Source organism: Onychostruthus taczanowskii, unplaced genomic scaffold (genome assembly GCF_017590055.1).
Source record: "Onychostruthus taczanowskii isolate IOZ18803 unplaced genomic scaffold, ASM1759005v1 scaffold30, whole genome shotgun sequence".
Classification (NCBI taxonomy): Eukaryota; Metazoa; Chordata; class Aves; order Passeriformes; family Passeridae; genus Onychostruthus; species Onychostruthus taczanowskii.
The window spans coordinates 2,888,281-2,900,987 of NW_024500350.1; the positions used below are offsets into that span (position 1 = coordinate 2,888,281).

General features: G+C 44.0%; 1 protein-coding gene across 1 annotated transcript in view; it reads left to right on the top strand.

The window, feature by feature from the left end:
- Positions 1-12,707, top strand: part of CACNA1G (calcium voltage-gated channel subunit alpha1 G) — a 142,628-nt gene that overhangs the window by 102,348 nt on the left and 27,573 nt on the right. The window contains exons 22-26 of the mRNA XM_041409224.1: positions 5,310-5,436; positions 8,121-8,246; positions 8,837-8,926; positions 9,489-9,702; positions 12,151-12,201. Of these exons, the coding sequence (XP_041265158.1) occupies positions 5,310-5,436; positions 8,121-8,246; positions 8,837-8,926; positions 9,489-9,702; positions 12,151-12,201 (608 nt within the window). The remainder of the gene's footprint in view (positions 1-5,309; positions 5,437-8,120; positions 8,247-8,836; positions 8,927-9,488; positions 9,703-12,150; positions 12,202-12,707) is intronic.

Genomic DNA, 12,707 nt, shown 5'->3' on the forward strand with positions numbered 1-12,707 from the left:
ACCTGGTGAGTTTTAGGATGTGAGCTGCTTTTAATCATTTTTATCTGGACAGCTGGCACCACTGGGGTAGTTCAGCTCCCTCACTATGTAAGTGGACTGTATTGCTATGTGACTCCAATTCAGGCTCTTCTCTCTTTGTGTGTCCCCTGGTATCTCATGTCAGCTGCAGTTTCTGGGGCAGTTTCTGCCCAGTTGCTGGTTGGGTTGATTTGCACTGCTTCTCTGTTTCTGATGATTTTTGACCCATGTTAAGAAAACCTATAAAATAATCTAGATGGCTCAGGGTAAAAGAAGGATTGATTTAACTTCTCTAAAGTGTAGAATGCAAGTTTCTTTTCTGATGTTCCATAGTTAAATCAGACTTAAAGAGAGACATTTGTGTTGTGCTGTTCTCTGCTGGAGTCACCTGTCTGACCTGGTCAAAGCCCTATATTCTTCTTTATAGATCTGTAGGGCTGTCTGGCCAGGACTTGGGTCTTTTTTAACTGGAGCCTTCCTCTGTAGTCACCCATGTGCATGAATAATCTGCAGTTATGGGGAATAATCCACTCAGTAACTGCAGGCTGAAGGAAGACCTGCCATCTGAAGCATGGGTGGGATTAGGCTCTTCCATTGCTATTGCATTCCTATTGCAATTTGATTTGTTTTCTCAAGAGAGCAAGTGCATGCTTTCAGCCAACATGCTGCTTTTTACTACAAAAGAAACGTAAAAAAAAGACAGCAACAAGCCCATTCCTTAAATATGTTCAGGATCAGTTCTGTTCTCCCATTATTAGATTTGTAGGAAGAGAAAAAGCAGCCATCAAACTGGGGGCTTTTCAGTAAGTCATAAATCTCTGCCCGTGGCAGCCCATCTGCCTCTGTGCCGCACATCTGGGCTGCCCTGAGCAGCCTCTGGCCACAGCTGCCCACGCTGCCTTTGCTGCAGGCTGAGCATGTGGCTCAGGGATCACGTCCTCGCTGCACAGCCTGGCATGTGTAGCTGCATCAACAGGGAGTGACAGCTGGGACAGGTGACCTGAGGTCTTTGCTCACGGTGGCGTCAGTTACCATGTCTGGGTGAAGTGTCTCGTGGAGGCTGAGCCAGTTTTTCTTCAGGAAGGCGTAAGGCAGAGACCAAAGCAACTGTTCCACTCACACCACAGAGGAGCAAACCTTCTGTCCTCCCTTTGTGGGGACACTCCAGGGCAGGACTGCAGGAGGACACCCTCAGCGAGAAGCCAAGCCACAGCTGTGTGTGTCACACTCAGCTCAAGGGCAGAGACAACCCTAGTGCTCTGTGTTGGCTTTCCCACTGGATGGCCTGGAAGGGGGATTCTTGCAAAAGATCCCCCTCATTCTGTCTCTTATTTTCTTCTGTGGAAACCACCCCATTGATTTATGCAGCACACAAACCCCCACACGGTTCTGCCGTTTGCCCAGACATTAAAAAACCCATATGCCAATCGCAGGGTTTTGATTGCATGATTGATAATCAGCCTCCAAATTGAATCCATGAAGTTTCAAGCCCAGCTTTATGACCAGAATTACAAAAATAAATTCACAGAGGAATGACATTTAAAGATGTTTCCATGACCCTCTGATGTTCCAGCCAGTAAAGGGATTGCTTATAAAATAACATTCCTTCCTAATGAGTTCAATCTGCTATTGTTGGGATCAAGTGTTATAGCTTAAGATACGAGAGAAATCAAAATTGAAAATGTATTCAGATTTAATGTGGGTGGACTTCAGGGCTGTTTTACTCTCTACAGAGCCCAGGCTTTGACTTCTAAAGCACACAGATAAATTATTCACTTTTATACTATCATGGTCTAATAGTAATTTCATAACTCTCTTCTATCTATCGTATTATCACCTTCGCTAATTTTCTTTTAATCTGTGGAGGAAGGTCTTCATTAATGTTGATCTGTTGCCTCATCTAAGTGGTGCTGCTTCTGGGAGTTCTCATCAGGAAGGTTTAATGTTGGTAAGGATCCAACTGGAATGAGGCTGGCAGTGGGTTTGGAGCATCTCATGCCAGGGATTCAACAGTGCTGGGAATTCTCAGACCAGAAGAACCAGGGGGAATTAGAGGGATTAGCATTTATTTGCACCAAAATAAAGAAGAAAGAATGTCTCATTTCAATTTCCCTGTTTTTCATATGCCTAATGCAGACTGGAATTGTGCTGAATGGAACCTCGTCAGGTCTCCTTTTCTTGCACAACTGCAGGGCTCCAAATCAACTGCATCCTTCATCCGTAAATTGCAGGGATGTGGGTCAGATAATAAGATTTTACAAGCCTGATAGCAGCAGGACCTTGGCAATGTTGATGAGGTGTGGGGGTGCTGCATGTTGACATATTGGAGGTGGTACTAATAATCTGGAAAAGCTGAGAATTTCATTGACACCCCTTAGAGAATTGTCAGACTCTTAGGAGAATATCAGGAATCTTCACATGGGCTTGCCTCTGTGTAGGATCAGGCCCTTAGTCTGATGCAACTCCAAGGTCTGAAAGTTTCCATTAGCAAGAACTATTATTTTTCAAAATCTTTTCAAAGTCTTTTCTCCCTGTGGTGCTGAAAACAGCACTGGCATGGAGCTAAACTGGTGGCAGATTTTACCCTAATGCATTCTAATTTGAGGAATTCCCTGGTTGATCAAAATGCTTAAAGCAGCCAAATGCTGCTGGTTTTCAGCCCTTTTTTCCTCAACATGCACATGACTTTGCAAATTCAGACAAGTAACCTCCTATTTTCCCTCTCAGCTGGATACTAAATAATACCTCACAGGGGAAATCACTTTATTATTTCTAGGACAGCATTTCTTAATAACTGTTGGAGAAAAGGATCAACTTTAAACTCTGAAGACTAAATTCCTTCCTTGTTCCCCAAAATTTAAGGATGCTCCAGTAGTTCAGACCATAGACCTTCATTTTAGAAGACTTGACTTTGGTTCCATCCTGCATGACGGTGGACAGAAGTCCATGATCCCTAAAGTCAGGATCCCTAAAGGCACCAAAGGACCTAATTTATACTGAAATAATTGGAACTGAGTTGCCTTCGTACCTCTGAGAATGTGGCTTCCCTCCTCCTGTGCCTCAGTTTCCCACCTGTAGTTTGGCAGGCGTTGTATTTCACCCAGAACTGTGCAAGGAATGTGAGGGGTGTGAAGGTCTTTAGTCCATCTGAGAAGCTGGAAGAGATGTTCAGCCTCAGCCAGTCCCGCCCAAGGCTTGCTTTGTGCACTCAGAGTGGCCTGCTAGGCTGCAACACCTGGCTCATTGAGTTGGGCACACTGAGCTGAGCTTCAGCCTCCGTTTGCTGAGCTGGGCTCAGCTTTCAGCCCCGTGGCAGCAACAGCAAGGTCTCCAGGCTGTCCTAATCCCTGTGGGCAGCTTTGGCAGCCCACACTGACCAGTCCCAGCCTTCCACTCCTTCAGCCATCTCACCCTGCAGCTCCTTCCCTAAAATACCCAGATCTGAGTGTCAGGAAAGCTGAGGCGTCTGAAGTAGGGAGCCACAGCACGCACCTGGCAGAGATGCTCAGTGTGAGGAATAGCAGCATCTGCTCTTTGTGTTTCACTGGTAAGAGAACAGATAAAAATACCACCATCTGCTTCTTTTTGAAAGTGATAACTGATGAGTTACCCTTGACATTTTGAGTAAATATTTAACCAGAGAAAAAAGGAAACAAGCTTCAGCTTTTCAGGATATGGTTTAAACCCAACAGCTTTGGCAAGAGCTGGTGGCTGTGCTTTGAGCACTGCAGGTCATTCAACTTGCAGGCCCTGGGGCAGGAGAGGGATGGTGCAGTTTGGCTGTGGTCCCAGATGAGGCCACACATGATCAGTGTGAATGTGTCCATGGGGATCTCTGCTGTGAGCACCATGCCTGGGAGAGGGAGTGGAGGAGACCTTGGACTCTGTCCAGGCAGCAAAACTCATACAGAAACAGCAAAACAGTGTTTCAGGTGGTGGAGCCAGATTTAGGGAGAAACGGGAGAGGTGGTGAGAGGACTCCCATGGCAAAAGAGAGACCCAGGCAGAAACTAGAATGTGAGGAAGCTTGGGACACATTTGAGAGCCAAGTTTTCAAAGGAGTCACCAGCAGCACCCAGAAACACACAGGCACTTCCCTCCTCTGACTTTCATAGCATTTAACTGCTTCTGAGTCATGAAAGCAGTTTCTATGGCATCAGTACAAACTGATTTACAGAGCTAGTGAAATGCTTAATTCCAGTTGGCATCAAGAGGAGGGAGGCATGTAACCTCTTCAAATGCCTTTCCTGGTCCCCACCTTCAGGTCGGTGAGGCTGCATATCTTGTTCATCTTTCCCAGCATGCTGAGATGGCTTCTCTAAATCACACAAGGCTTGTAATTTCTTTGCAACATTAACCTTGAGAGTATAATGCAGTTTCTACTTATTTTAATTTTTTTTCTTCAGTCATGAAGTCCACATTATGCTTCTTCAACTTTCTGATATGATCTAACCTTCTGTTATGAAATTCTGTGTGATACCAGACAGAGAGGAGTGACAGAATTTAGATCAGATGCTTCCAGTCCTGCCAGTGAAGTTTCACCTGGAGGACAGCCCTGTTTTGGAGCTGAAGCTCTACAGTGGGTATAAAGCAGAAATTGTGATGGTCTGAGGGGTAGCTCAGGTCTCTTTTCACAGCAGCACTATAAGGACATGACAAATTCTTTTTTAAGATGAGAGTGCTGAAAACGCTGGCACAGATTGCCCAGAGAGGTGATAGATGCCCCATCCCTGGAAATATCAGGGGCTCTGAGCAACCTGATCTAGAAGTACGAGGTGTCCCTGCTCATTGCAGGGGGTTGGATTAGATGACCTTTAAAGGTCCCTTCCAACCCAAACTATTCTGTGATTCTCTAATTGCTACAGATGTGCAAGCAGATGGATAAGAGTGGCAGCTCCATTTCATGGACTGGGACAGGGAAATCAGGTGTCTTTCCTAAATCTGTTTAGGAAAGGATAGTGGAAGGCCTTCTCTTTGTAGTCCTAGACAGGCTACAGGCATGACAGTTTGTGTCTGTGGATGGCCCAAGCAAAACAGCTGAATTTTCTGGCCTGACTCCTTGTATGTTTTCTCCTTCTCCTCTTTATTTATGCAAAGGTGACCCTTCCCTCCAAGACCTCTGTAACTTTACAGGTCAATCTTCCAGAAGTGCTTTTTCCATCATGATTTTTGAGTAACTTGTCATTCTAAAAAAAATTCTAATGCTATGTTCTTCATATCTTCTATCTTGATAGAAGGCAAAACTGGGCAGGAACAGGACTAACAGCTTTTGTAATTACTTGCCCCTACAGAGTCATTAGTCGAGCCCAAGGACTGAAGCTGGTGGTGGAGACTCTCATGTCATCCTTGAAACCCATTGGGAACATTGTGGTCATCTGCTGTGCCTTTTTCATAATCTTTGGGATCTTGGGAGTTCAGGTGAGTCTTCTGTAAGCCTCAGCACTTGACCTGAAAGTGTAACAAGCCCCAGATTGCCTCAAGTCAGGGTATCTGTACACATGGCACAGTGTAAGGCTTTCTGAACTTGAACTGATGTCAGGAGGGATGGGGTGTCCATGCTCACTGCAGGGAGCTGGACTAGGTGACCTATAAAGGTCCCTTCCAGTCCAACCCATTCCATGATTCTATGGTCTCTCCTCCACCTTTTTCTAGTTACAAACTGATAGTGAAATAGAAACTCGAAGCTGAAATCATTGGCTTGTAAACTCCAGAGAGACCTTGAACTGGAGATGCATTCAGATTCTGACAGTTTGTCTAACTGAAAGCTTGCAGAAACAAAGATTTCTGAGTCTGTTTCCTGTCGGTTCTGCTGGCAATATTCTCAGTCCCAAAAGTGCAGGAACCCAGGGGGAAAGTGGCAGTTTCCAATGCAATTGGTTTCTCATTACCTGGGAAGAAGAGATTGCTTCATATAAATATTCCGACATAACACTTACTTCTTTCTGATGTTTATCTGATCTGTCACAGCTGTCTTTTGGAAAGCAACTCTATTTGGCTTTGTTTTGGAAAGGTATCTTATGTAATATTTTACACTAATACACTGCTTAAATAATAAATACAGCATTGAAAATAAACAGGGAAGAAAATCATGCCATCCATAACCACCTCAGCAGCTAGATTGGTTTAGCATTATAGCATAACAGCATCCATCCATTATATTAAACAGATTCATAAAACTGAACATATCCCATAAAACAATCTAACACTCACGAGAAAATTTATGCCAGAAAACAAAACTTGCAGTATGCTCTTTGAATTTCATCCCTGCTAATTGTGATGCTTTCCCTGGTGACTTGCAGCTTTATGTTAAATTGTCATGACTATTGGTGTGATTCAGTGGTAGATACAAGACAGACTGATCCTGTATTAAGGACGCAAAATTCTCAGTTAATATTTATGTCTAATTAAGTGTAAGATGAGGCCAGAGCTATTTTCTATAAAAAGATGATCTCTCAAACTTACAGTTAGTTTTTCCATTTAAATGTAAGCTGAGGATCAAACTAGAGGTTTTTAATCTATTAAGATCCAGACATCAAAGTTTCTAACAGTGTGTCCTCTTAGCAAAACTGTTTTGGTTATAGAGCTGCCCATGTGTGAATAGTCATTAATAAGATAGAAGAAATAAGTGGATAAGCAAATCCAGTAAGAAACACTGGGTCTTTTCCTTTCAGAAGTGCTAAACTCTAAAGTACTGACAAGGATCAATGTTTTTACAAATTGGGCTTTGTATTTCCAAACCCTGTCAGGAGCACTGTTACTGCTCCCACCTGAGTGGCATTACAGTCCAGCTCCTGGAGAAGTTATATTTACAGACAATATACTAAAACCAGTTATTTACCTTCCTGCTTAATTAAAATTTTTCTCTATGAGGACTATATCTCCCCAGTCTGCCTTACCACTGATAGCGTTTCTCCATGGAAAGATCAGGGAATACTTCTTACATCTAGAAATTCTGTGTTTGCGTTGAGCAGTGATTAATTTTGCATGCCTAGAGACCATCTTCCTGCTGTTGATTTCTGGAGGAAACCCATGGAGTAGTGGGTGGCTTTATCTTGTTCACTATTATTTATTGTTATTTGTCTAGAACAACGGATCAAACCCCATCAGTGTCTCTTCTCGGTATAGCCAGGTGGTGTTTTAAGGAGCCTGGAGAGCAGATTGCCATTTCCCCCCACCCTTCCCAAAAGTCAATAGCTTCTGTCAGCAAATAAAAGTAGATTTGTTGGCTGTCTCCTGAGATTTGATACCATCCATCCTGCTAGCATCAATCACCCTGTCTGAAGCAGTAATCAACCCCTGCCACTTTCTGCTCCATGCGTGGGAAGCACCAGGTCTAGAATTAAGCAGGTGGAGGCTCCTGTTCCATGCAGGTATAAATCAGTAGCTGACTCTCCAGGAATTGCATCCCCCTAGGCTTAAACCAAAGAAAATAAGCTCAGGATCAGGTACCCAGTACCCGCTGGGTTTGGCTCATTAAACTGTGCACAGGGAATAATTTCAGTGACCCTGCAAACTGCAGAGCTTTATGACAGCTGGGGCACAGCACCCAGAATCAGAGAGCAGAGCAGGACTGACAACAGTCTTGATTCAACATGAACATCAACCCCAGGGGCTCGTCCCCCCTCAGAAGTGTCCCCTTGTGACCTCTGTGAGCAGAGATTAGTCCACCACTGGCCCTATTTGCTGCCACCTTTTCTCTGCTGACAGAGGGCCCCTGTTAGACTTCATTTGTTGTTAACTGGGCTGAGAGTCACCAGAGTGGTTCCACATGTGATAAGAAGCCATTAGCTGGTCTGGGCTATTGGTTGGGGCTACACTTGAGCTAACAAGTGTAGGAGCAAAGGCCTTTAGGCAAGTCTCAGATCACTGAACCTGACAACTTAATGCATGAGGTGGGTGTCCTAAACGATGTGAAATCATGCATTTGCACATTAGGTGTGCATTATACAGGCTGCTCAGTCTGAACAACCTGTGTGAATGAGGTCAGTTCCCTCAACAGCTCTGGATGGTGTGGGCTGTGCAGAGAACCCTGGAGAGATGCCCATCACCTGCAAAGAAATCCTGTGGACTGAACCTTCCTCTCTTCTTTGCGTGTTTTGCAGCTTTTCAAAGGCAAGTTTTTTGTGTGCCAGGGGGAGGACACCAGAAACATCACAAATAAATCGGATTGTACAGAAGCAAGCTACAAATGGGTCCGGCACAAGTATAATTTTGATAATCTCGGCCAGGTATTAATAGAACGGTAATCTGCTTCTTTGCTCCTTTACCTCCTTGACTTAAAACCTGTGGCTTATTATCCCATGGGATTTTCTTACAGGGCACTGCCAGCCACAGTAAATATTCAGTTCACATACACAGCATTCTGTCTCTGTAAATCCCAAAGGCAGTGTTTCCAAGCAGGCATACACTTCTTTTCGGAACAGAACAAGCACACGTGGCTTCATGAAGCACTTAATTGCTTCACTGCTACATAACAAACCAAATATATCTTGCAGAAGGGCTTGTCTAATAGAGCTGGACATTTTCAGCCATCTCTGCAACGCAGCCTTTTTTTAGCAGTGTGGTAAGAACTAATTAGTTGGGAGCAGTGGAGAGCTGGAGGGTGGAAATGAAGCCGCTTTTGTCTTCAGCACTGCGGTTTCCGAATTACTGTTCATTGCTGAACCGGGCATTGGCATTGATAAGTTTTGCTGCCAAGAGAAATCTTGGTCATCAAAGTGTCCCATGATCAGGCAGGAAAGGGCAAGGAGGAGTAAGATGTTACAAGTAAAAGAGGTTTAGTGCAACTGTGCCTAACTGCTTTTCTATGCATTTCTAGGCCCTGATGTCTCTCTTTGTCCTGGCCTCCAAGGATGGCTGGGTGGATATCATGTACGATGGCTTGGATGCTGTGGGAGTCGACCAGCAGGTACAGGATGCAGCAGAGCTGTAGCAAATGACTTGTCAAAGGTCACATATTTTAGCTCGTTTTGCAAAGTACTGTGGGCTTCCACAGTCAAATAGGGTTGTGGGATTAGGATCCAGGGCGGCATTCAATCCAAGTTGTGAGATGTGATGAGTTCAGTAAAAAGTCTAGATTTGTTCGCAACACTTGCCCTACAGATTTTGCATCGTGACTGGTGTAAGTCGTGTTAGAAGTGCACCTATCAAAGGATGGTTTGACTTTTTAAGCAGTTTGGTCATTTCAGGAGATAAGTTGTGCTTTTTGTAGGTAGAAGTTTGCAATGAGAGACTTACAGTAGCTGCAAAGGATGCTGCTGTCCTTTTTGCAGAAGAGAGGTGGTGCTTCTGTCCTCAACACACATTTTAGCAGCATTCAGTTAAAATGTCTCAGCAAGCTCTAATTTTCAGGAAGAGCAGAGCAGCCTGCCTGAAAGGGCTGTGAGTTCTGTGGATGGCACAGCTGTATCAATTTATTCCCATTCTTCTTTTTGAGATTCAGTTGAAATTTGCCTTCCTCCACTTTGCAGCCAGTCATGAACTACAATCCATGGATGCTCCTCTACTTCATTTCCTTCTTGCTGATTGTGGCCTTCTTCGTCCTCAACATGTTTGTGGGGGTGGTGGTGGAGAATTTCCACAAGTGTCGACAGCACCAGGAGGAGGAAGAAGCCAAGAGGCGGGAGGAAAAAAGGCTCCGCCGGCTGGAGAAAAAGAGAAGGAGTAAGGAGAAACAGATGGCTGGTCGGTAGTCTTTCCACATCTTTCTGAGTCCTGCTTGACCTTCCACATAATCCCCTCCTCCCTCCCCTCCCTGCCTCACGTCTGGTGATAATTCTTCTCCCAAAAGCATGTCCAGCTATAAAATTTGCATGAAGGAAATAGTGTCATTTTAGGCTGAACAAGGAGCCAAGGAAGCCTTTTTAATGGCTGCATGATTTGCAATGACCTTTCCATTGAGGGTTATTTAAATTAAAAAACAATAATAATCAGGCCTGGAGCTTCTTGGATAGCAGAACTCAGTGTTACACAAATAGTGACAACTGCAAAGATCAGTAGTGCTGGATGGCATCATAAATCTCAGTCATGAGCACTGCTGCTGATAACTGGATTCACTATTTGGTTTATTACAATCTTGTAATGCCACAGTGATGTTACCTGTCCCATTTATCAAGCAGGTTTATTTATTGGCACAGTAGCACCACTGCTATTCAAGAATGTAATAAAATAATAGAGCTATCTCATTCTAGTAATGCTTTAAAACTCCATAGAGAAACATATCGATGCATTTGCTTGAGAAATACAGATTAGAAGAAAAGAAATCAACCAGACAAGGAGAGTAACTAACGACACAAAAATAGTGCTGGTGCAAATTGAACCCAACTCCCAGGTGCAAGTGTGCAGCCCTGCCTAGAGGAGGCTCTACAGGTGAAACGAGGAAAGACCCCACTCTGCCAAAAGACTCCAAAATTACATTTCTCTCTTTTCATTTTAATGTAGTTGAATAATTCAGAAATAAGTTAGCCAGAGGCCACAGGTTGGAGGTTCTCTTCTTCTTGCATGCTCTCTCTTCTGACTGAACTTTCTCCATTGCCCTTCCTGTCCACGGCTTCGCACTTTTGCTCCCTGGTCAATCTGCCTCCTGCTCTCTCCCTGTCCCCTTTCACTTCTCTATCTTTGACAGACTCCAGGACTGTTTAAGAGGCTATCTGATTACGTGCTTGTTCCCAAAGCTGGTGATATTGTCTGTTTGTTTTTGTTTTTTTTTTAATAGCCTAAAAGGTGTTAAATAGTTGTTGCAGGCTTAATCATGGAACCACGTCACCACGGTGATGCCTCAGCCTCTCTCAGTAAAGCATTTCCCCAGCCATTTCCTTTGGTCACATCTTTTGGTCCCATGAGCTTCACACCTGTTGGTTTTGTGACCAAGAGGATATGTCACACCAGCCCCTGCCCATCAAACTGAGGTTTATGCCAGAGCCTGCTTCCCTCACTGGCCACTGTAAAGTAGGAGGCTTCCCTCAAGAGCACTGGAGGACACATTAGACTGTTCTCAGTTAAGTGGGATACAGATGGAAAGAGGTTTTATTGTTGCAGCGTTTTTTTTTATTTTCTTTTCCCTCTCAAGAAAATGCCTAGAAAGCTCTTTTGCTTAGCTCAAGTTCCCAAGCACAGTTTCAGGCTGATGATTTAGAAAAGAATTTTAAAGGTTGGATAGAATGATTGCTATTTAAAGTTGCAGTTTTGTAATGCTGACATTTTTGTAGAAGAAAAATAGATGTTTAGGTATTATTAATTACTTTCTTTATAATGCTAGAGGAACTAGATGAAGAAAAGATATAAGTCTGGGCAATTTCCCAGAGGGAAGGAATCACAAACCATCCTTGGAGATGCAGTTATTCATTCAGTGCTATGAAATACCTAATTAAAGATGCAATAAACAGATACTTTACTGAGGATCAGATATTGCTGAATATTCAATTGCCATAAAAACCTTTCAAGAGTAAAGTATGAAGTCCTCCAAATCTCTTCAGAACAGTTTTCCCAATCCATGCTCAGCGAAACATTAGTTTTAATTGACTGTGTCCAGCTTTGCCCTCAGAGGCAACAGATGTCATTGCTTAACTTTGTTCTGCACAGTGGGAACTTGAGGATGAAACCAAGACTAGGGCTGGAAATGTGCCAGCAACTGCGTGGGGGTTCCTTTCAGCTGGGATTTCTGAGTGACCTCAGATGCTCAAACCAGCCTTGGGTTGTCAGATAGACAGACATTGACAACTGACAACTGACTGGTGGCACCGTCATTTTTGGTTGTAGACTCTTCCAGTGCATTTTTTTCAATCAGGTGTCTAAAAACTGGGGAAGCGTGTGAGATCTGAGATGTGGGCAGCTGCAGGAGTGGTCACAGTGAGGTATTGCTGTCTCAGCAGGAAGGGTCCCAGGTCGTCCTTCTGCAGTGTTTTCATCGTCGACAGAGGGGATTCTTGGGGATGTCTTGGGCTTCCACAAGAGGGAGAAGCACAAGAGCTCTTCCTTTTTCACATATACCTGAGCCCACCCTTCATGAGATACAAGGATCCCACAAGGAAACGCTCCTGGCAGAGGAAATGGAGAGCCACAGGAACCTCCACAGGGGCTGGGGAGTCTTGCTGTGTGTCCTGCCGGGTGATTAACGCCATTTCGTTCTTTTAGATCTAATGCTGGATGATGTATTAATGGAGAGCTCAGCCAGTGCAGTGCAAGGTACTGGGAAGCTGGCACGTCTCGTCCCTCTGAATGGCAGTGCTGTGTCACTAACGGCTGGCCACCGCAGCTGAGGCATCCACTAAACCATGTGTGTGGTGCAAAGCTCGTTTGCTTCCTCCATGGCACATGCATCTCATCCTGAGCTGCAGGTCTGCAGACCTGCCTCAGCACTGACACTTGCAAACCCTTAATTTACTCCTCGATCATCTTACTTTATTCAGTTTTTTTGTTGTTTTTTTTTTTCCCTCTCTGGTTTTCATTAAGACACTGTCAGACTTTTCATGGCTTTTTTTTTCCTTTTTTTTTTTTTTTTTTTTTTTTTTGGTTCTTTTGGTTTTTTTTTCTGAAGAGAATAATGACTGGACTGTGAAAATGGGTTCTCTACTGTTGACTCTAGCTTTCCAACCACCAGCTTAGGAGTCTGAATAATTTTCAGGTGTGTGTCTTTGGAAAGCTTAGGGAGGATATTTCATTATTTCTTCAGCCCTTTCTTATTGCTCCAC